This window comes from Chiloscyllium plagiosum, unplaced genomic scaffold (assembly GCF_037043375.1).
Source record: "Chiloscyllium plagiosum isolate Xiang-an unplaced genomic scaffold, Cpla_swu_hap1 HiC_scaffold_5, whole genome shotgun sequence".
Lineage (NCBI taxonomy): Eukaryota > Metazoa > Chordata > Chondrichthyes > Orectolobiformes > Hemiscylliidae > Chiloscyllium > Chiloscyllium plagiosum.
The window spans coordinates 46,706,103-46,730,643 of NW_028270143.1; the positions used below are offsets into that span (position 1 = coordinate 46,706,103).

Below are 24,541 nucleotides of genomic sequence, written 5' to 3' on the forward strand. Positions count from 1 at the left end.
TTGGCAACCTGCTGCTGTCTACTGTAACGATAAGTGTGAAACATGGCAGTGGTTTATAGAATCATAGAGGTCTAGTACTGTTGTTTAGCCATGAGTTTGATGAATAAAATTCAGTGAAATATAATGCTGTGGTCACAATTGAAATCTAAAATGGCTGTGCAGAGTGAGAATGGGGAATGCCCTTCAATTCTGTAATTTGAAATTCATGTTGCTGCAGTTTTGAGACATTTCAAATGCTTGTTGTGGTTCTGTTCGCCGAGCTGGGAATTTGTGTTGCAGATGTTTCGTCCCCTGTCTAGGTGACATCCTCAGTGCTTGGGAGCTTCCTGTGAAGCGCTTCTGTGTTGTTTCCTCCGGCATTTATAGTGGTTTGTCTCTGCCACTTCCGGTTGTCTGTTCCAGCTGTCCGTTGCAGTGGCCGGTATATTGGGTCCAGGTCGATGTGTTTGTTGATAGAATCTGTGGATGAGTGCCATGCCTCTAGAAATTTCCTGGCTGTACTCTGTTTGGCTTGTCCTATAATAGTAATGTTCTCCCAGTCGAACTCATGTTGCTTGTCATCTGTGTGTGTGGCTACAAAGGATAGCTGGTCGTGTCGTTTCGTGGCTAATTGGTGTTCATGGATGCGGATCGTTAGCTGTCTTCCTGTTTGTCCTATGTAGTGTCTTGTACAGTCCTTGCATGGGATTTTGTACACTACGTTGGTTTTGCCCATGTTGGGTATCGGGTCCTTTGTCCTGGTGAGTTGTTGTCTGAGAGTGGCTGTTGGTTTGTGAGCTGTTATGATTCCTAGTGGTCGCAGTAGTCTGGCTGTCAGTTCAGAAATGTTCTTGATGTATGGTAACGTGGCTAGTCCTTTGGGTTGTGGCATGTCCTCATTCCGTTGTCTTTCCCTTAGGCATCTGTTGATGAAATTGCAGGGGTATCCGTTTTTGGCGAATACATTGTAGCGGTGTTCTTCTTCCTCTTTTTGCAGTTCAGGTGTGCTGCAGTGTGTTGTGGCCCTTTTGAACAGTGTCTTGATGCAACTTCTTTTGTGTGCGTTGGGGTGGTTGCTCTCGTAGTTAAGGACTTGGTCTGTGTGTGTAGTCTTTCCTGTATACCTTTGTGGTGAATTCTCCGTTCGGTGTTCTCTGTACCATCGCGCCTAGAAATGGGAATTGGTTGTCCTTTTCTTCCTCTCTAGTGAATTTGATTCCTGTGAGTGTGGCGTTGATGATCCGGTGTGTGTTTTCTATTTCTGTGTTTTTAATGATTACAAAGGTGTCATCCACATATCTGACAGGGGACGAAACGTCTCCAACACAAATTCCCAGCTCAGCGAACAGAACCACAACAACGAGCACCCGAGCTACAAATCTTCTCACAAACTTTGAATTTCAAATGCTTTTTACATTTAGTATAGTATTCCTGGTAGTTAAGAAATATTGATTAGTTTTTCTGTTTTTGTGTGGAATTCATTCACATCAGCTATGAAAATCTTACCAAAAACCACTTTAAAGAATGTTCTCAAATAGAAATGGCCACTAATTGGAAATGTATGAGCACTTAGGGGCTAGTTAATCTGGCAAGAAGAAAATCTTGTTGAATATAGGTTTTATAGAATTAAATTTTATAGATTGTGGATACTATCAACCATTGTGGTTTTTATCTGAACTGGGAGCGATGAGAACAATGACAACAATGAGCGATAATCTTATCAGAAATTTGATTAGAAAATATGTGTAATCAGAAAATTACCCAACAAATATATAATATTTTTATAAGCTGTGCGTCTGGTTTTCTGTTCTATTTCAGAATGCAATGCGAGCTACAGTGGAGAATAATGAATCCAGTACTACTCTCCCTCCTATTAAAGTAATGGTTGCTTTAGGAAACGAAGACCTTACCATTAAAGTAAGTTTAATTCAGCTCAGACAGTATCAAAGAGACCTGATTAATGTTATTATAAGAGATAATAGTTTGAGATTGATTTAAAAAGTATCCCCACAGATGGATGACATTAATCACAATGCTGAAACAGCTGATAGAACAGATTTGTTCAACAGCAAAACTAATTATGGCAAATAATTCAACACATTAGACACAAGTAAATAGAAAAAGGCTGCTATGAAGCTTTTATTCAAAATTGGCATGACAGCAGTCATTGGTACCTGCCAACTTTATTGTCCCTTATTCCTTAAATCAATAGTAAAAGGGAAGTACTGAGTGGGATGGATGAACAGTTCATCAACATCATGAACACCATCCACCCCGATCTCAAGTTCACCTGGACCATCTCAGACACCTCCCTCACCTTCCTGGACCTCTCCATCTCCATTTCAGGTGACTGACTCAACACAGACACCTACTGCAAACCCACTGACTCCCATAGCTACCTGGACTACATCAACTCCCACCCAACCTCCTGTAAAAATACTATCCCTTATTTCTAATTCCTTTGCCTCTGCTGCATCTGCTCCTAGGAAGACCAATTCCACCACAGAACATCCCAGATTGCCTTCTTCTTGAAAGACCGCAATTTCTCCTCCCATGTGGTTGACGGTGCTCCTCCACTTCCCACACCTCTGCCCATTGAACCCCACCACTCCAATAACAACAAGGACATAATCCCCCCGGTCCTCACATTTCACCCCACCAACCGCTGGATACATCGCATCATCCTTTGCCATTTCTGCTACCTACAAACAGATCACACCACCAGGGATATATTTCCCTCCCCATCCCTATTTGTGTTCTGGAAAGACCATTCCCTCTGTGACTCCGTTGTTAGGTCCATGCTCACCTAACCCACCCTCCATTCCTGACACCTTCCCTTGCAACACAAGAAGTGCAAGACCTGTGCCCGCATCTCCACCCTCACCTCTGTCCAAAGCCCCGTAGGATCCTTCCACATCTGACAGAGATTTACCTGTTCTTCCACACACCTCATCTACTGTGTCTGTGGCTCTCGATGTGGTCTCCTCTACATTGGGGAAACAGGGTGCCAATTTGCGGAACGTTTCAGAGAACATCTCTGGGACACATGCACCAAACAACCCCACCACCCTGGCCAAACACCTTAACTGCCCCCCCCTCCCCCCCTTATTCTGTCAAAGACATGCAAGTCTTGGGCTTCCTCCACCGCCAAACTCTAGCCACCCAACTCCTGAAGGAAGGATGCCTCATCTTCCACCTTGGGACCCTCCAACCACACGGGATCAATGTGAATTTCACCAGTTCCCTCATTTCCCTGCCTGCCACCTTATCCCAGATCCAACCTTCCAACTTGGCACCACCCTCTTGAACTGTCGATCTTCCTTCCCACATATCTGCTCCACCCTCCGCTCCGACCTATCACCTTCACCTCCACCTTCATCTGCCTATTACATTTCAAGTTATCTTCCCCCACCCCCACAATCCCCCTCCCAGCCCCACCCCCCTCCCATTTAGCTCTCAGTGCCCTTGGGCCACAAACCTCATTCCTGATGAAGAGCTTATGCTCGAAACATTGATTCTCCTGCTCCTTGGATGCTGCCTGACCAGCTGTGCTTTTCCAGCACCATAATCTTCGACTCTGATCTTCAACATCTGTAGTCCTCACTTTCTCCTGAATGAGCATTTAGTCAGGGCTTAACAGTATTTCTAATTTACTTTTTTGACTTAGATTCAGAAAATTTCTGATGACACTAGGGAGGGAATTGAAATTGACTGAAGCAACTAAGGAGTTACAGTGCAAGATGGAGTAAATAATCAAGTAAGCAGAACAATTGCAGGTGAAACTTAATGGAAACCAATGTAGAGTAGCATTCATGGATTGTGTCTGAATAGTAGCTGTCTAGAGGTACATATTACAAATAGTAAAGAAAAATATAATCTTCACCTTACTTTAAATGGCACAAATAGAACAAGGCTAGCAGACACAGATTTAAACTAGAGGAGAATATAATTTTATAATCATTTCAAATCCAGTATATGGTATTACAGCACAATTGTTCATTGCATTTTCTTCAAAATTCATTCTTTTCTCGCAAAGGTCTTAACAGTTTTAAAATAAATAGATTGAAGTCTTTGAATATATAAAGTTGGGAGGAGGAGAAGATAATTTGGCCCCTGAAGCCTGCTCTACCATTTGATGAAATCATGGTTGATCTGATTCTGGCCTCAATTTCACTCTACCATCTGTGTCCTATAACCCATGACTCCTTTGTCAATCAAAAATTTATCTAACTCAGCCTTGAATGCACTCAGTGGCAAAACTTGCACTGGTCTCTGGGGACAATCATTCTACAGACTAACAGCCCTCTGAGCGAAAATAAGTTCTCCTTATTTCGGTTTTGATTGAAAGGCCCCTAATGATTAAACCATGTCTCCTAGTTCTAGACATCCCCACAAGGGAAAAGTCTTCTTAGCCTCCACCTTGTCAAATCACTTCAGGATCTTAAGTATTAAGATATAGTATTAAGTCATAATATAATCAGACAGAATCAACATGGCTTCATCAAGGAGAAATCATGCCTGGAAAATTGATTAGGATTCTTTGAAGAGATAACAAGTATGACAAATAAAGGGGAACCAGTGGTGGAAGCAAATTTGAGTCTCTTAAAGTATTCAGTAAGGCTCATATAAGGTTGTATCATAATCTTTTCTTTAACCCAGGTACAGTGATCAATGTATGGAATAAACACAAATAATCCGGTCTAGAAAGTACCCTTGAATCATTTATGAGGCAGTTGGATGTTATGAAGGGTGTGATTGGGATCTCTGAATACAATAATCAATAGGCTAAATGGCCTTCCTAATCCCCATTCTTGTGAGTGTATTTGGCAGAATATACTTTTGACTTGTATTCCAATTAAGGAAAAATAGATTTTAGTACTTTGTTTTTTATTCTTGCTTCTGGGTTTTCTTATGGAACCAGCAGTTATGATGATCAAAATTACCTTTGCTTTTAGATTTCTGACAGGGGTGGTGGCGTCCCTCTCCGTAAAATTGATCGACTGTTCAGTTACATGTATTCCACAGCTCCCAAGCCAGTAGTACAGAATCTCCAAACAGCTCCTCTGGTAAGTAATCCTTATATATAATTACATATAAATCTGCATTGCTGGTTTTGTCTTCCACATCCCTCATAAAGTTTTCTCCTTGTTTCCTTAAAATGTTGATGTTGACTGGAGCCTGTGACCCCGACCTCAAATTTACCTGGACTGTCTCAGACTTCTCCCTCCCCTTCCTAGACCTCAACACAGACATTTACTACAAACCGACCGACTCTCACAGCTAACTAGATTACACCTCCTCCCACCCTGCCCCCTATAAAAATGCCATCCCGTATTCCCAATTCCTTCGCCTCCGCCGCATCTGCTCCCAGGAGGACCAATTCCACTACCGAACAACCCAAATGGCCTTCTTCGTCAAAGACTGCAATTTCCCCTCCGACGTGGTTGACGATGCTCTCCACTGCATCTCCTCCACTTCCCGCACCTCCGCCCTTGAACCCCGCCCCTCCAATCGCCACCAGGACAGAACCCCACTGGTCCTCACCTTCCACCCCACCAACCTCCGGATACATCGTACCATCCACTGTCATTTCCGCCACCTCCAAACAGACCCCACTACCAGGGATAAATTTCCCTCCCCACCCCTATCAGCATTCCGGAGAGACCACTCCCTCCACGACTCCCCCGTCAGGTCCACACCCCCCACCAACCTCACCTCCACTCCCGGCACCTTCCCCTGCAACCGCAAGAAGTGCAAAACTTGCGCCCACACCTCCCCCCTCACCTCCAAGGCCCCAATGGATCCTTCCATATCCGTTGCAAATTCACCTGCACCTCCACACACATCATTTACTGTATTCGTTGCACCCGATGTGGTCTCCTCTACATTGGGGAGACATGCCGTCTACTTGCAGATCGTTTCAGGGAACACCTCTGGGACACCCGCACCAACCAACCCAACCGCCCCGTGGCTGAACTCTTTAACTCCCCCTCCCACTTCGCCAAGGACATGCAGTTCCTTGGCTTCCTCCATTGCCAGATCATGGCAACACGATGCCTGGAGGAAGAGCGCTTCATCTTCCACCTAGGAACCCTCCAATCACACGTGATGAATGTAGATTTCTCCATTTCCTCATTTCCCCTCCTCCCACCTTATCTCAGTTCCAACCCCCGGATTCAGCACCGCCCTTTTGACCTGCAATCTTCTTCCCGACCTCTCCGCCCCCACCCCGTCTCCGGCCTATCACCCTCACCCTCACCTCCTTCCACCTATCGAATTCCTAGCGCCCCTCCCCGAAATTCCCTCCCTCCTACCCTTTATCTCAGCCTGCTTGGCACACCAGCCTCATTCCTGAAGAAGGGCTTATGTCCGAAACGTCGATTCTCCTGCTCCTCGGATGCTGCCTGGCCTGCTGTGTTTTTCCAGCACCACATTTTTCAATATATAGATGCCCCCAGTCTTCTTAGCCTTACCCATTTTATGCCTGAATATTGAATGCCAGTCTTCAGTTGTGGATGACCCAGTTCTGTTATCATTCAATGCACTGTGCACTCATTTAATTCTTTGTTCCATTAATATGCACGTATTTCAAATTGCACATATCAGCACATAGAATATGATAAGAATAAGAATTAGGAACAGATATAAAATGTTCGGCCCTTGAGCCTGCTGTGCCGTTCAGCCATATCATGGCTGATCCAACAGTCCTCATATAAATTTTCTTACATTTTCCCCATAACCCTTAATTCCCTGACTGATCAATAATTTATCTATTTCAGCCTTAAATAAACACAAGAAATTGGTTCCAACAGCTGTTTGTGGCAAGGAGTTCTACAACTCTGAGAGGAAAAATTCCTCCTCATCTCAGTCTTAACTGGCACCCTTTTATTCAGAGACAATGTCGAATGCCCCTGGACTCTCCCATGAGCAAAAGTGCCTTCTCAGCATTTACCTGTCAAGCCCCTTAGGAATCCTGTATGTTTCAATGAGATCATCTCTCATTCTTTTAAACTCCAGTGAGTAGAGTCTCAACCTGCTTAATCCCTCCACATCAGGGATCATTCTTGTGAATTCTCTCAGAACTGCTTGCAATAAGATAAAATCTTCCCCTAAGTAAGTGGACCAAAATTGCTAACAGTACTGCAAATGTGGCCTCGCCAGCACCTTGTACAGTTGCAGTGAGTCGTCCCCACTCTTACACTGCAATTCTCTTGAAATAAGGGTAAACGTTCCATGAGCCTTCCTGATTGCCTGCTGCACCTATGTGCTAGCTTTCTGTGTTTCAAGCACAACTGCCCCCAAGTTCATTTTTGTTGTAGCTTTCTCCATTGAAATAATATTCTGTTCTTTTGTTCTCCCTTCCAAAATGAACAATTCCACATTATATTCCATTGTCAACTTTTTGCCCACTTAACATAACAATATCTCTGTGTGTACTGTATCCTTTGCACAAACCTGCCTGCCACCTGTTTTTGTGTTGTCTGCAAATTTGGCTACAGTACATTCGCATTCTTCCTCCAAGTCACCTACATGTATTGAAAACAGTTCCGGTCCCAGTACTAATCTTTGTGGAACCCGATAAATATTCTGATTTAAGATTTATTCAACATCAGACAACCATGCAAAGCAAGTCATTTCCAAACTCCCAAGTCTGTAACTTTCCCATACCAAATAAGAAGAAGATTACTAGACTTAGGTAAAGTACATAGGCTTTGAGAGATAGAAAACAAGGATCAAAGCCATGTGAAGTCTGTGGGATTCATGTTGGATTTTCCTACGGAGGCCATTATAGAAGCTAAGTATGGTGGAAACCATGTAACGTTGGAGGTCTAAAAGCAAAACATGTTCAATTGATGGTAAAATAGTTATTATGGAGGTGGTGTCAGATGTAATCTGAGCTTCTCAGGAATGGCAAAGCATTATAAGGAAAATTTTGTAATCTATTGCTCCTAGATCGCTGGCCATCAAAGAGAGTGTGAGTCAGGAAAACAATACTTTTGTAAGAAATTGAAACATTTACATTCAAGAAAATATGTAGGTCAATGTTAAAATGAGTTTGAACTTAGCTTGGCTCCTGGCATAAAGGGGAGAAAAATTATTTGATGCAAAACTAAACAAACAAACTTAATTTAAGGAAATAGGAAAGTATCAAGTAAATTATTATAAAATGAGTATGTCCAAGGCATTATTATAGAATAATGCAGTATAGAAGGAGACCATTTGGCCCATCATCTATATGCCAGCTCTTTGAAAGAGCTATTTAATTAATTTATTTTAATCCCATCAGTATTTTGTTTTCTTTTTATAGTTTATATGTTCAGTGGTGGAAAATACTTCAGCTTTAGCATTTCTATATATTTGTATGTGCAGAAATGTATGCATTAAGTTATAGAATAGTTCTAAAAATTGTTTCATGAAAGCACATTTCAACATAACTTGTATTCCTAAGAAACCTTTGTATGTTAATTCTCTGAGTTGGTAAGTGGGGATGATGCTTTAGAAACTGGAGAGCTGATCACTGGCTCCAGAGTGCTCTTGCGTGACCTGCAGTGCCATTGCAAAACAGCTTCAACATTGTGCGAAACAGTTTGGCCATCGGTCTCTGTGCTCCACTGACAAAACTTAGTACAGTGTACTCCTGTTGAGTGCACCTGGATGTTGCTACACTGAGTACTAGTGTTTTTTTAATGGAAGAAAAACAAAAGAACTATGAACGCTGGAAATCAGAAACCAAACAGAAATTGTTGAAAAAACTCAGTAGATCTGGGGCAGCATCTGCGGAGAGAAATCAGAGTTAACCCTTTTGGGTCCAGTGACCTTTCTACAGAACCCAGAAGCAGTTTTAACATGCTGGCCAAACAGTGTATCAGTTTTTTACAGGTCATGAGAATACTCCTGAAATGTGGTGAACTGTAAAAAGCCACTTCACCTTTTCTGAGGCTGATTTATCCTTTGATCTGTTCCTTGCTGTTTAGTTTGTAGCTGTATTCCAAAAAAGTTCTTTGAGGTGCAGAGTCTTTCTGCCATTGGCAGCACAGTGTGACGAACTGGTCTATATATGGTAATCGTTCCTTGTTTGTGTTTTCAAATCCCTATCACTTTTCTCTGATTGTAAAGGTCTCTAAGTATGAATCTAAAAAAAACTGAATGAAGGCATTCTATGTGAATCTAAGAATGCATCTTTTTATCTATCAGTTGTAAGCTGCAGTTGTTTTCTGAGTATTATTGATAGTTTTACTGTAAGCAGACTATGTGAACACCCAAGACATTTTTGATGGAGTTTTGATGGAGTTAGTTTAAAAATTATCAAGAAAAGTTGAGATCAGCAATGCGGGCCAGAAATTCCACGCTGACATTTTTGTATTTTTGTATTTTTGGTGGGTTCTTTTATGTGTAGTAGTTTTCTTTATTTCCAGGATTTTTAAAAATTATATGCCACTTTATTTTCAAGTACTAATAAGCTACTGAAAACTTTTCAATACTTCTTGCACTTAACACTTTTTTTAAACTATTAACTCTTATTCAGTGACCATTCAAGTCTTTAAGGCATTTTCTGTTTAAACAATGTTGCTTTTGTACTGAGGAAAAAAAAGAAATCATAACCCCACAGTTTAACATAACTCATAGCACATGTGTACTTAAACTTTCTTGTCAGTGTACTTTCTACTTCGCCACTTATTATCTATAAGACAACTCACATTTTCCATCTTTTTCAATGACCGTTATTAGTTGGGCATTTTCAACTTGTCAGAGATATAAGGGTGAACCTTAACTGAGGAAAAAAAGCAAGTGATATAGGTGTGTTGAAGTGTCAGAAATTTGAAGCAAAGTTAGAACAATCATAGAAATTTATGTATGGAGGAGGGCAATCAACTCATGTTGTACCGGCTCCTGAAAGAGCTATCCAGCTAGTCCCACTCTCTTGCCCTATCTCCATAAGCCTTTAAATTAATCACTTTCAAACATACATCTCGCTCTCTTTTGAAGCCTCCTGTGGAATCTGCTTCCAGCACTCTCCCAGGCAGTGCAATTCAAATCCTAACAACTTTCCAAGTAAATAAGTTTCTGCTCATCTCCCTCCTAGCTGTGTTGCTGGCCAATTTGTAATTGAGAACCCTAGTTACTGACACACCAACTAGTGGAAACAGAATATCCTTCTTTACTCTGTGAAAATTATTCATAATTTTGAACACCTCAATAGGATCACCTCTTAACCTTCTTTGCTCCAAGGGGAATAAGCCCAATTTCTCTAATCCTTTCTGTATCTAAAACAGTCATTGCTCGTATCATTCTAATAAATCTCCTCTGCGTTCTCTCCAGGGCCTAACAATGTTCCTTAAATAAGATACCCAGAACTGAACGCAAACCTCCAAATATGGTCTGACTAATGATTTGTAGAGGTGTAGCATCACTTCCTTGCTTTTACACTCTATGCCTTTATTTATAAATTCAAGGATCTGATAAGCCAAGTGGCAAGGTGCATATTATGTGAGATGAGATTTGTGTGTGTCCCTGCATGCAAAGCAGCATGACAGAGAGTACAAGTCATAGGTATTCCTGAACTCCAAACTGAAATCATGAACAATTCAACAGTGAAATTCACAACTGATCTTGGAGAAACTGTTTGGGCGAAATTCACAGCACAGAATCAGATAAGTTAATTGTTTTAAGTGGCCTACAGAAAGTCTGCAGTAGTGAGTAGAGTGGGTTCTTTCTTGATTATATGTTTTTTGAAGTATATCTCTTGATTAAACTTAAAATATAAGTCGTAACTATTAATCTAACCTGGGCAGTGTTTTGTAGAGGAATAAGACGGTGTTATTTTCTGGGTCTGTAGATTGTGAAGGAGCAAAAATGGCCTTTAGTAGAGTGATATGTGTTTCTTGTCAGATGTGGGAGTTTAAAGAGAATTTAAGGGTTACTGCGGATTATATCTGCAATAAATGCTGTTGGTTGCGAATCTTATCAGATTGAATGGATTGGTTGGAGAAACAGTTAGAAGCAATGAGGAATTTGCAACAGCAACAATATGTGATGGATGGCAGTTATAGGAAGGGGAGAAAGTCTCAGATACAGTCACATAGATGGGTTAACTCTAGGAAGGGTAAGAGAGGTAGGCAGGTAATGCAGGTGCGTACTGTGGCAATAACCATTTCAAACAAGTATGCTGTTTTGGAAAATGGCGGGGGTGATGGATTCTCAGGAGAGCGTAGCACAAACAGCCAAGTTTCTGGAATTGAGACTGGCTCGAATGCAATGAGGGGTATGTCAGGTTCCAAGAGATCATTGTGTTAGGGGATTCTCTCGTCTGAGGTACAGACAGACGTTTCTGTGGCCAGTAGCGAAAAATCAGAATGGTGTGCTGCTTTCCTGGGGCCAGGATCAAGGATGTCTCAGAGAGGGTGCAGAATGTTCTGAAGGGGGAGAGGAGCCAGCAAGAGGTCATTGTCCACATTGGAACCAACAACATAAGAAGGGAAAAGGTTGAGATTCTTCAGGTGATTACAGAGAGTTAGGCAGGAATTTAAAAAGGAGGTCCTCGAGAGTAGTAATATCTGGATTACTCCCAGTGCTATGAGCTAGTGAGGGCAGGAATAGGAGGATAGAGAAGATGAATGCATGGCTGAGGAGCTGGTGAATGGGAGAAGGATTCACATTTTTGGATCATTGGAATCTCTTTTGGGGAAGAAGTGACCTGTACAAGAAGGACGGATTGCACCTAAATTGGAAGGGGCCTAATATACTGGCAGGGAGATTTGCTAGAGCTGCTTGTGAGGATTTAAACTCGTAAGTGGTGGTGGTGGTGGGGGGTGGAGGGGGGACGGGGGGACCCAGGGAGATAGTGAGGAAAGGGATCAATCTGAGACTGGTACAGTTGAGAACAGAAGAGAGTCAAACAGTCAGGGCAGGCAGGGACAAGGTAGGACTAATAAATCAAACTGCATTTATTTCAATGCAAGGGACCTAACGGGGAAGGCAGATGAACTCGGGGCATGGTTAGGAACATGGGACTCAGATACCGTAGCAATTACAGAAACATGGCTCAGGAATGGGCAGGACTGGCAGCTTAATGTTCCAGGATACAAATGCTACAGGAAGAATAGAAATGGAGGCGAGAGAGGAGGGGGAGTGGCGTTTTTGATAAGGGATAGCATTACAGCTGTACTGAGGGAGGATATTGCTGGAAATACATCCATGGAAGTTATTTGGGTGGAACTGAGAAATAAGAAAGGGATGGTCACCTTATTGGGATTGTATAATAGACCCCCTAATAGTCAGAGGGAAATTGAGAAAAAAATTTGTAAGGAGATCTCAGCTATCTGTAAGGATAGTTATGGTAGGGGATTTTAACTTTCCAAACATAGACTGGGACTGCCATAGTGTTAAGGGTTTAGATGGAGAGGGATTTTTAAGTGTATACAAGAACATTTTCTGATCCAGTATGTGGATGTTACCTATTAGAGAAGGAGCAAAACTTGACCTACTCTTGGGAAGTAAGGCAGGGCAGGTGACGGAGGTGTCAGTGGGGGAGCACTTTGGGGCCAACGACCATAATTCCATTAGATCTAAAATCGTGATGGAAAAGGATAGACCAGATCTAAACGTTGAAGTTCTAAATTGGAGAAAGGTTAATTTTGACAGTATTAGGCAAGAACTTTCAAAAGCTGATTGGGGGCAGATGTTTGCAGGTAAAGGGACGGCTGGAAAATGGGAAGCCTTCAGGAATGAGATTACGAGAATCCAGAGAAAGTATATTCCCGTTAGGGTGAAAGAAAAGGCTGGTAGGTATAGGGAATGCTGGGTGACTAAAGAAATTGAGGGTTTGATTAAGAAAAAGAAGGAAGCATATGTCAGGTATAGACAGGATAGATCGAGTGAATCCTTAGAAGAATATAAAGGCAGTAGGAGTATACTTAAGAGGGAAATTGGGAGGGCAAAAAGGGGACATGAGATAGCTTTGGCAAATAGAATTAAGGAGAATCCAAAGGGTTTTTACAAATACATTAAGGGCAAAAGGGTAACTAGGGAGAGAATAGGGCCCCTCAAAGATCAGAAAGATGACCTTTGTGTGGAGCCACAGAAAATGGGGGAGATACTAAATGAGTATTTTGCATAAGTATTTACTGTGGAAAAGGATATGAAAGATATAGAATGTAGGGAAATAGATGGTGACACCTTGCAAAATGTCCATATTACAGACAAGTAAGTGCTGGATGTCTTGAAATGCATAAAAGTGGATAAACCCCCAGGACCTTATCATGTTTACCCTAGAAATCTGTGGGAAGCTAGAGAAGTGATTGCTGGCCCTCTTGCTGAGATATTTGTATCATCGATAGGCACAGGTGAGGTGTTGCAAGACTGGAGGTTGGCTAACGTGGTGCCACTGTTTAAGAAAGGTGGTAAGGAGAAGCCAGGGAACTATAGACCAGTGAGCCTGACCTCGGTGGTGGGCAAGTTGTTGGAGGGAATCCTGAGGGACAGGATGTACATGTATTTGGAAAGGCAAGGACTGATTCGGGATAGTCATGTCTCACAAACTTGGTAGAGTTTTTTGAAGAAGTAACAAAGAGGATTGATGAGGGCATAGCAGTAGATGTGATCTATATGGACTTCAGTAAGGCGTTCGACAAGGATCCCCATGGGAGACTGATTAGCAAGGTTAGATCTCACGGAATACAGACAGAACAAGCCATTTGGATTCAGAACTGGCTCAAAGGTAGAAGACAGAGAATGGTGGTGGAAGGTTGTTTTTTAGACTGGAGGCCTGTGACCAGTGGAGTCCCACAAGGATCGGTGCTACATTTTGTCATTTACATAAATGATTTGGATGTGAGCATAAGAGGTAGAGTTAGTAAGTTTGCAGATGACACCAAAATTGGAGGTGTAGTGGACAATGAAGAAGGTTACCTCAGATTACAACACGATCTTGACCAGATGAGCCATTGGGCTGAGAAATGTCAGATGGAGTTTGATTCGGACAAATGCGAGGTGCTGCATTTTGGGAAAGCAAATCTTAGCAGGACTTATACATTTAATGGTAAGGTCCTAGGGACTGTTGCTGAACAAAGAGACCTTGGAGTGCAGGTTCATAGCTCCTTGAAAGTGGAGTTGCAGGTAGATAGGATAGTGAAGAAGGCGTTTGGTATGCTTTCTTTTATTGGTCAGAGTATTGAGTACAGGAGTTAGGAGGTCATATTGTGGCTGTACAGGACATTGGTTAGGCCACTGTTGGAATCTTGCATGCAGTTCTGGTCTCCTTCCTATCAGAAATATGTTGTGAAACTTGAAAGGGTTTACGAGGAAGTTGCCAGGGTTGGAGGGTTTGAACCAAAGGGAGAGGCTGAACAGGCTGGGGCTATTTCCCCAGGACCGTCGGAGGTTGAGGGGTGACATTATAGAGCTTTACAAAATCATGCGGGGCATGGAGAAGATAAACAGACAAAGTCTTTTCCCTGGGGTTGGGGAATCCAGAACTAGAGGGCATAGGTTTAGGGCGAGAGGGGAAAGATATAAGAGACCTAAGGGGCAACATTTTCTCACAGAGGGTGGTACGTGTATGGAATGAGCTGCCAAAGGAAGTGGTGGAGGCTGGTACAATTGCAACATTTAAAAGGCATTTGGATGGGTACATGAATAGGAAGGGTTCAGAGGGATATGGGCCAGGTGCTGTCAGGTGGGACTAGATTGGGCTGGGATATCTGGTCAGCATGGACAGGTTAGACAGAAGGGTCTGTTTCCATGCTGTACATCTCTATGACTCTATGACTCTATAATTGGTAGGTGAATTGGTCTGGGACTGATGTCAACTGACAGGGATAAAGGGTGGAGGAAGACTTGGAGCATACAAGAATGTTATAATGCAGATATAGTTGGACGAAGGCCTGGAGAAGGTAACCACATTGACTTTCATGTTGGGAACTATGCAGTTTAGTTTCTTGAGTAATGAGAGGGGAATTGAAAGCTGTATGGAAATAAGGTGAGTTCAGCTTGTAATGAGATGTAAATGTCTGGAAATAAGGTAGTTGCAGCTCACCAGCAAGACTCTGGACTCGCCATTTAAACTTTAAGAGAAATATTGAAAAGTATTTTTCTCAATATCAAGATTCTGATCTTTTGCCGCCTTTTCCCATTTTTTATTGCCCACACAGGTCAGGAAGCAGATAATTCTGCCCTGAGACCTGAGACAATAAATGTGTTCTTCCACAATTGAGTCTGAGAGGTCTTTACTCACCAGGCAATCGTTGTATCTAAATGTGTTGGTATTTAGTAATAAATTTGAAAGTTGTTTTTTGTAATGTTATAGAAATTTATACTAGCTTGCAGAAAGATACTGTATTTTAAGTGTTTTTATTGAAAGTTGGAAGAATGAACAGCTTTACTTTGTCAACAGGCTGGTTTTGGATATGGTCTTCCTATCTCACGCCTCTATGCTAAATATTTTCAAGGAGACCTTAACCTGTACTCAATGGAAGGATATGGTACCGATGCTGTTATTTATTTAAAGGTAATACAAAATATATACGAAGAATGTGTAAATATGGAAGATTTATCCATTCCTTTAAATTTCCTATAGAAAATTTAAACACACAGAAAATAATTAATTTTGGCAGAGTACAGTTCATTAAAGAAGTGGAAGATGCTGTATGTGAAGCCAGATAACATGATATTTGATAAGTTAATTTTGCTTAGAACACAGAACAGTACAGCACAGGAAGACGGCTTTTGGCCCACCATGCCTATGTGTCAACCGTGACACTATGTGCCTGCACGTGGTCGGCATCCCTCTGTTCTCTGCCTATGTATTTGTCTGTCTAAATGTGTTTTAAACTTTGCTATTGTATCTGCTTCTATCATCTCCCCTGATAGCACATTCCAAACACCTATTCCCCTTTGTGTAAAACTTACCTCGCACATGTCCTTTAAACATTACCCTTCTCACCTTCAACCTGTGCCCCCTTGTATTTGACGTTTTCACTCTATGAAAGACACCCTGACTATCCATCCTATCCATGCCCCTCATAATTTTATATGTTCCTATCAGGTTGCCCCTCAGTTTCTGATGCTGTAGCAAAAACAATCCAATTTTGTCCAACTTCACCTTATAGCTAATACACTTCAATCCTGTTAAAAATCTGCACTCTCCCCAAAGCCTCCATATCCTTCTTATAGTGCGGCAACCAGGACTGCATCCAATAGTCCAAATGTGGCTTGATCACAGTCTTCTGCTGTTGCATATGAATTGCCAACTTTTGTACTCAATGCCTAGACTGAGGAAAGCACACATGTTGAATGCCTTTACCACCTTATCCATTTGTGTTAAACTTGGACCCCAAGATCCCCCTGTATCAATGCTCCCAAGGGTCCTGCCATTTACTGTATACTTTCATCTTGCATTTGACCTTCCAAAATGCATCACCTCACACTTGTCCGGATTAAACTCAATCTGCCATTTCTCCACCCAACTTTCCAGCTGCACCCTTTGATACCCTTCCTCACTGTCCACGGCTCCACCAATTTTTGTCATCTGCAAACTTACTAATTAGATCAGTGATATTTTCATTCAAGTTGTTAAAATATATTACAAACAACAGAAGTTCCAGTGCTGATCTTTACAGAATACCACTGGTCACAGATCTCCAGTCAGGAAAACACCCCTCCACATATGCCCTCTGCCTTCTATGGTCAAGCCGATTTTGTATCCAACTTGCCACACATCATGGATTCCATGTGATTTGATCTTCTGGACCAGCCTACCATGAGGGACCCTGTTAAAACCCTCGCTAAAATCCTTCAGAAAACATCCACGGCCTTACCCTCATTGATCAGTTTTATGTACAGCTCTTCCATGTGTGCAGTAAATTGAAACTGGAAATCGTAAATATGTTGTATCAGATATTTTTGGTGTGAGTCCTTTTGGTTAGTTTTGAAATTGCGCTGTGAAGTGTGAACTGGAACAGCGCAGTGAGGATAATAAGGCATCTGGAACTTCACTGAATAACTGGACTCAGTCAATATCTCAATCAATCAGGCAAGACTTCAGAAATGAATGAAGGACAGTGAATTAGAGTCAATGAATTCAATATCAAAACAGATACAGAAAGAGAAACAAAGAACAAAGATTGGCTTTAAGAGAGAAAAATAAACAGAAGGGCAAAATGTTTAAAATATAACATTTTGTAAATCATCTAAAATCGTCATATCCCTTGATTGTTTATTTTCTGGGTGAAAGAGATTGGCAGTAATTAATAGTGATCATGTCATTAATAACATGCTTCCTAGACTTGCCTTTCTGTAGCTAAGTGTGCAAATACAGGAAGTTCTGAAAATTTTGCAGGTGTTTTAACATAATAAGTTATGATCCTCTGCTGACAAAAAGGATTTTTTGTAATGGGAATTCAAATATTTTCAATCCAGTTTCTCCCTATCTTTCAGCACAAAACTGTCCCTAAATTTTACACTAATTAACAATGTTGTAGAAACTCCTATCCTGTAGATTAGAAAACATACTGCCTCCCCAATGCAGTACTGAGAGAGTGATTTCTTGTTGGGGGGTACCTCCTTTCAGTTGATACATTAAATAAAGACTCTGGTCATCTAAGTCAGGTAGATGTAAGAATCTCCATGAATTATTTTAAAGACGAACAAATGGAATCTTCCCTTGTTCCCTGCAGCCAACATTACTCAAATAATCCAGTCATTATCTCATTCCTGTTTGTGAGAACCAGCTGTGTGTAAATGAGCTGCCCATTTCTAACGAATGCATGCTATATTTCAAAGAAATAGTTGTTGGTTTAGTGACAATGTTATGAGTAATCTAGAGATCTAGGGTAGTGCCCTGGAGAGGGAGATTCAAATCCCACCGTGGCAGCTGATGGAATTTAAATTCAATTAATATGTCTGAAATTGGATGTTTGGCTGAGTAGTAGTGACCATGAAACTATCATAATTTTTTAAAAACTCATTTGGTTCACAATTGTCCCTTCCTCCTTTTAAAGAACGAAATCCATCACGTCACATGATCTGATTGACTTGTCACTTTAGACCCACAACAATGTGGTAGACTCTCAGCTGCCCTCTGAAATGCTTTGATAGTCATTGGTTCAAGGGCTGTCAGAAACTGGTAACAAATGCAGGCCTTTTCAGCAATAACGGCAGTCGGACTTTATTATTTTTCTTTTTTTTAACTTTTACAATTATTTTAATAGGCTTTATCTACTGATTCAGTGGAAAGGTTGCCTGTCTTCAATAAATCTGCTTGGAAACATTACAAAAGTAGGAATGAAGCAGATGATTGGTGTATTCCCAGCAGTGAACCCAAGAACCTGGCCAAGTTCAATAATCACATTTGAAGAAAAATATTATGAAGAGGAAGATTCAAGCAATGTTCACAATCACACTAATAAAATTACCATGGTATAGAAATGAATGTTGGCAGCATGCTATGAACTGTCCTGACTTGTATGAAACATTGAAATGTGCCTCATATAATTATCATCAGTTAAGTTCATTAATTGACCAGTACTTTCTAGACAAATAGAAACAGCAATTTGTGAAATGCATCCTGTATTTACGGAATGAGTCCGAGGGGGGAGAAATAAGACCAACATATGTAGACATGCAATCCTGTGGCGATATTGTGTTTTCTTTGTGTGCCTGACTACTTGCCATTGTGGGAGTTACAAGCTTGAACTAATGCCTGGACTAGAACTAATTGATTTTACAGATGATAATATTTCTCTTTCTTTCAGAATAAGGATTGATCAGTATATGTTTGCTGTACGCAAATTGGCTACAGAATAAATACATTTCAAAAATCACTCCATTTTCTGTAAACCACTTTGGGACATTCTCAAGTTAGGATAAGTGCAATATAAATGCATTTTTTTTCCATTTCAGTGGTGTCAACTTTGCTTTCCTGTACGTAGCCCTCTGTCACACTTGGCTCGGGCATGACTCTTTTTTTTGAATGAGACAAGAAAAGTGTGATTGAATGAGGGTAAATTAGAGACCTCTGGCATGAAAGGAGTTTTGAAGATGAGATAGTTTTATCACTTTTCCTTTGGACTTGGGTTAGGGCAGCCGAAATGAAAGGCAGAATTAGGGAAACTATCAGCTTATGTCGTTTTCTACCTGCAGTTGAATTTAGCTTTTACTTTCATTCTCCTCTTTTGACATGAAGCAAAGTATATATGTATGTATTTGTATATGTCTGCTTATTACTGGTTACCAGCAGTGCCTTGTGGATAGTTATAAAGTTACACTAAGCTGTTTTCTTAAATGATCTGTGAAAGACTGAACACTAGGTGTCAATCTGCCAGTATATCTTGTATGTAATGGAACAGAGAAGTTATGTGCAAATAATGATTGGACTCTACTTATCAAGCCTCTACTGTGAAATTTAAATGTAGTTGACTGCATACTTTATTATTGTATGTCAAATAAATTTATGATAGCTGTGCATAATTATTGAGATGTGATAATTGAGGTTCAATCAAAATGAATAATCTTCAGGAGAAAAGCACTTACTTGAGTGCTGAAATAAAAATCTCATTTTTGAATATTCAAATAAGTGGATCTAAACTTTTGTACCCTATTGAAGTGTTAGTTTTCTGTTGGGCAACAACTAGTATTTATCACATGATATTTCAATCTTTAACCTACTTAAATCATATTGATTTAAATTACTATGAAGAAAGGAGCCATGCAATCCAAAAAATAACCCCTGATAACTACTTGGGTTGTCTGGATTTCTTTTTCTACAAATACTTAGGCTGTCTACAAATGTTTATCGCAGAATCTGAGAATTGTTACAGCACAGGAGGCATCTATGTGGTCCATCATGTCTGTGCCACCTCTCCAAATAAATATTTTGCAGAATGCCATTCTCTTGCCTTCTCCTCATAATCCTCCATATTGTGCTGAATCTTACCAGAAATCAGCTAAGTGTCATTTTTGGCAAGTTTCATGAAAGGTTTCTCTCCATGAAGCCTAGCATGATTTTTCACACCATATCCCAAACTTACCTAATTACTGATGTACTATGCCCCAATGGTGTCCTGCTTGTTGCATTCTCTCACTCACCACAAACAGAAGTACCAGCCACTGCCAGGACTTCCCAGAATTCCTGGAATTGGCGCCATATTTAAAGGCTTGTCATGCACCTAGTCAAGTCCACAGTTGCCCTTCATGTTCCGATCAATTGCCCCATATTTGTTGGAGGGAGGGAAATTTACACCCAACTTTTCTGATACGGGACTGGAAGGACAGGGAGTGCACACTGCCACTGTCCATGGAGTGTGTCCTGAGGTGCTTGCTGTCCAAGATGGAGGGCCAGTGGAGCAAATGGCAAGCTGGAGTTTCCAGGTTGGCACTCTGACTTTCATGTTGGAAACTGTTGTGTAATTATCTAGTGGGTGGGGGAATACTATACAGTTCCCTGATGAAGCAAGATGACATAATAATACAATACAAATAAGTACTAGTGCATCTAATTGGCTTAATACCACTCTATGGAGAATCTTGTTTCAATTTTGGGGATCTCCTTACTCCTGATGCATAATTTTTCCAATCTGCTAGCCATTTTACATATCGTTTGGTGACTGCAGGATTCCACTCACTGCTCTTTTTCAGATAACAACATAATTTGCTTTTGTAACCTCAAGTAAACCTCCCGCTACCACACAGTTGGAGTGCATTCTAGACCCTAACTATATGTCACATAAAAATGATTGTCCAACTTAGTTTAGTTTGGGGTGACATCAATTGGAATCGACCTTATTGTTAAAGTTTGAAGTTTTAATTTCAATCATCCATTTCTAATGATTAAAAATGCCAATTTTTCCCAGATTTTGTACATTTTGAGATTTGTTTTGTATTCATTATGTTTTATCAATTATAGAGTCATAGAGATGTCCAGCATGGAAACAGACCCTTCAGTCCAACCTGTCTATGCCGACCAGATATCCCAACCCAATCTAGTCCCACCTGCCAGCACACGGCCCATATCCCTCCGAACCCTTCTTATTCATGTACCCATCCAAATGCCTCTTAAATGTTGCAATTGTACCAGCCTCCACCACTTCCTCTGGCAGCTCATTCCATACACGTACCACCCTCTGCGTGAAAAAGTTGCCCCTTAGGTCTCTTTCATATCTTTCCCCTCTCACCCTAAACCTATGCCCTCTAGTTCTGGACTCCCTGACACCAGGGAAAAGACTTTGTCTGTTTATCCTATCCATGCCCCTCATAATTTTGTAAACCTCTATAAGGTCACCCCTCAGCCTCCGACGCTCCAGGGAAAACAGCCCCAGTCTGTTTAGCCTCTCCCTATAGCTCAAATCCTCCAACCCTGGCAACATCCTTGTAAATCTTTTCTGAACCCTTCACAACATCTTTCCGATAGGAAGGAGACCAGAATTGCACATAATATTCCAACAAATTCCACAAGAATTTCTCATAGCTGTGATTTAACCATCTTTGACTCACAAAGGATTCTGAGGGATAGGATTTATGACCATCTGGATGAGCATGGCTTGATTAAATGCAGTCAACATGGCTTTGTGAGGGGCAGGTCATGCCTCACAAACCTTATTGAGTTCTTTGAGGATGTGACTAGAAAAGTTGATGAGGGTCAAGCTGTGGATGTGGTGTATATGGACTTCAGCAAGGCATTTGATAAGGTTCCCCAATGTAGGCTCATTCAGAAGGTTAGGAGGAATGGGATACAGGGGAACTTAGCTGTCTGGATACAGAATTGGCCGACAGAAGACAACGAGTGGTATTAGATGGAAAATATTCTGCCTGGAAGTCTGTGGTGAGTGGTGTTCCACAGGGCTCTGTCCTTGGGCCTCTACTGTTTGTAATTTTTATTAATGACTTGGATGAGGGGATTGAAGGATGGGTCAGCAAGTTTGCAGATGACACAAAGGTTGGAGGTGTCGTTGACAGTATAGAGGGCTGTTGTAAGCTGCAGTGTGACATTGACAGGATGCGAAGATGGGCTGAGATGGAGTTCAACCTGGATAAATGCGAGGTGATGCATTTTGGAAGGTCGAATTTGAAAGCTGAGTACAGGATTATGGATAGGATTCTTGGCAGTGTGGAGGAACAGAGGGATCTTGGTGTGCAGGTACATAGAATGCAGATACTTAAAATGGCCACCCAAGTGGACAGGGTTGTTAAGAAAGCATATGGTGTTTTGGCTTTCATTAACAGGGGGATTGAGTTTTAAGAGCCATGAGATCTTGTTGCAGCTCTATAAAACTTTGGTTAGACCGCACTTGGAATACTGCGTCCAGTTCTGGTCGCCCTATTATAGGAAAGATGTGGATGCTTTGGAGAGGGTTCAGAGGAGGTTTACCAGGATGCTGCCTGGACTGGAGGGCTTATCTTATGAAGAGAGGTTGACTGAGCTCGGACTTCTTTCATTGGAGAAAAGGAGGAGGAGAGGGGACCTAATTGAGGTATACAAGATAATGAGAGGCGTAGATAGAGTCGATAGCCAGAGACTATTTCCCAGGGCAGAAATGACTAACATGAGGGATCATAGTTTTAAGCTGGTTGGAGGAAAGTATAGAGGGGATTTCAGAGGCGGGTTCTTTACACAGAGAGTTGTGAGAGCATGGAATGCGTTGCCAGCAACAGTTGTGGAAGCAAGGTCATTGGGGACATTTAAGAGACTGCTGGACATACATATGGTCACAGAAATTTGAGGGTGCATACATGAGGATCAGTGGTCGGCACAACATCGTGGGCTGAAGGGCCTGTTCTGTGCAGTACTGTTCTATGTTCTATGTTCTAAATGCAATAAAATAAATAGTAAGTAGGTACCTACAGGAACAGAAAATGGATTAATGTTTAAGATTTGTAAAGGAAGTTAACAGTAAAGCTGTTACTAATGGATTGTCACATCAGTGCTAATGCCTTCAGTACGGGCTGTGATTTATTTGACCTTTCCAGCACATCCTTTCATATTCCTGGTCACCAGAAACTGATCTGTGCCATTCAAATTGACACTTGGCAAGTGTCCTAACAGAATAACTTATAATCTGCAAAAACATAAATTGGGCTGAAGAGCTGATAAAAATGTTTCTACAGCCCTTCCCAGATGAACATTGTTACTCCTATTCCACAAATAGAATGCCCTGGCAGATAAAATATACCAAAATGCTTTCTAGAAACAACCTTTTAATTCAAAGTTACCTTTTATGACTTTGTGTCTGATTTTATGTGCATTGTTTAGTAGTGTAATTTTTTTAAAAGAAGCTATTAGTATGTGCATCCAAATAGCTTCATAATCGCACTTAAAACTTGCAAATAAAATGATTCAAAGAAGAAGGTTGGGGTCAGTAAAGTGTTTATCATCAATGCTTAGGGACATCTTAGTGTCCTTTTATAAACCCTGTTCAGGACCAGTTAATGGCTTGCTAGGCCATTTCAAATGACAGTTCAGAGTCAACCACATTGCTGTGGGTCTGGAGTCACATGTAGACCAGACCAGGTGAGGATGGTAGATTTCCTTTCCTGACGGATATTAGTGAAACAGATGGGATTTTCCTGACAATCGACAATAGTTTCATAGTCATCAGTAGATTCTTAATTCCAAATTTTTTAAATTGGATTGAAATTCCGTCATCTGTGTGGTGAGATTAGGACCTGAGTCCTCAGGACATTACCTGGGCCTCTAGATTAATAAGTTAGTTATAATACCATGAGGCCATCACCTCCCATGGCCCAGGCACTGAACATTGTGCAATCATTGGCGAACATTCCCACTTCTGACCTTATGATGATGGGAAAGTCATTGATGAAGCAGCTGAAGATAGTTGGGACTAGGACACTACCCTGAGGAACTCCTACAGCGATGTCCAGGAGCTGAGATGACTGACCTCCAACAACCACGACTATCTTCCCAGCTCTGATGAAGAGCATCTGGACTTGAAATGTTAGAGTGCTCCCTCTCCATGGTATGATTGACATCACCATCACCCTCATTGGATATGTCCTGTGTCACCGGTAGGATAGATTCAGCAGAGGTGGTGGCACAGTGGTATATAGTCAGGAAGGAGTTGCTCTGGGAGTCCTTATGAAGTCTCATGGCTTCAGATTAAATATGGATAAGGAAACCTCCGGCTGATTATCATGCACTGTCCTCCTCAGCTGATGAATCAGTACTCCTCCATGTTGAACAACACTTGGAGGAAGCACTGAGGATGGCAAGGGGACAAAACATACTTTGGTTGGGGTTTTCAATGTCCATTACCAAGAGTGGTTCTGCAGCAGTACTACTGATTGAGCTGGTCAGGTCCCAAAAGACATAATTGCTCGACTGAGTCTGCAGTAGGTGGGGAGAGAGCCAATATGAGGGAGAAACATACTTGACCTCATCCTCACCAATCTGCCGACTGCAGATGCATCTGTCCATGACAGTATCAGTAAGAGCGACCACTGCATAGTCCTTGTTGAGACACAGTCTAGCCTTCACATTGAGAATAACCTCCGTCATGTGTGGCACTATCAATGTACTAAATGGGACAGAGTTTGAACAGATCCACAAACTCAA

At 41.4% G+C, this 24,541-nt stretch overlaps 2 protein-coding genes across 3 annotated transcripts in view; one reads left to right on the top strand and one right to left on the bottom strand.

The window, feature by feature from the left end:
* Positions 1-19,562, top strand: part of pdk4 (pyruvate dehydrogenase kinase, isozyme 4) — a 77,746-nt gene extending 58,184 nt beyond the window's left edge. For both annotated transcript variants that reach the window (XM_087987136.1, XM_087987135.1), the window contains 4 exons: positions 1,798-1,896; positions 4,935-5,045; positions 15,371-15,484; positions 18,186-19,562. In XM_087987136.1, the coding sequence (XP_087843262.1) occupies positions 1,798-1,896; positions 4,935-5,045; positions 15,371-15,484; positions 18,186-18,329 (468 nt within the window). In that variant the 3' untranslated portion in view covers positions 18,330-19,562. The remainder of the gene's footprint in view (positions 1-1,797; positions 1,897-4,934; positions 5,046-15,370; positions 15,485-18,185) is intronic.
* Positions 1-24,541, bottom strand: part of asb4 (ankyrin repeat and SOCS box containing 4) — a 139,909-nt gene that overhangs the window by 45,458 nt on the left and 69,910 nt on the right. The window lies entirely within an intron of this gene.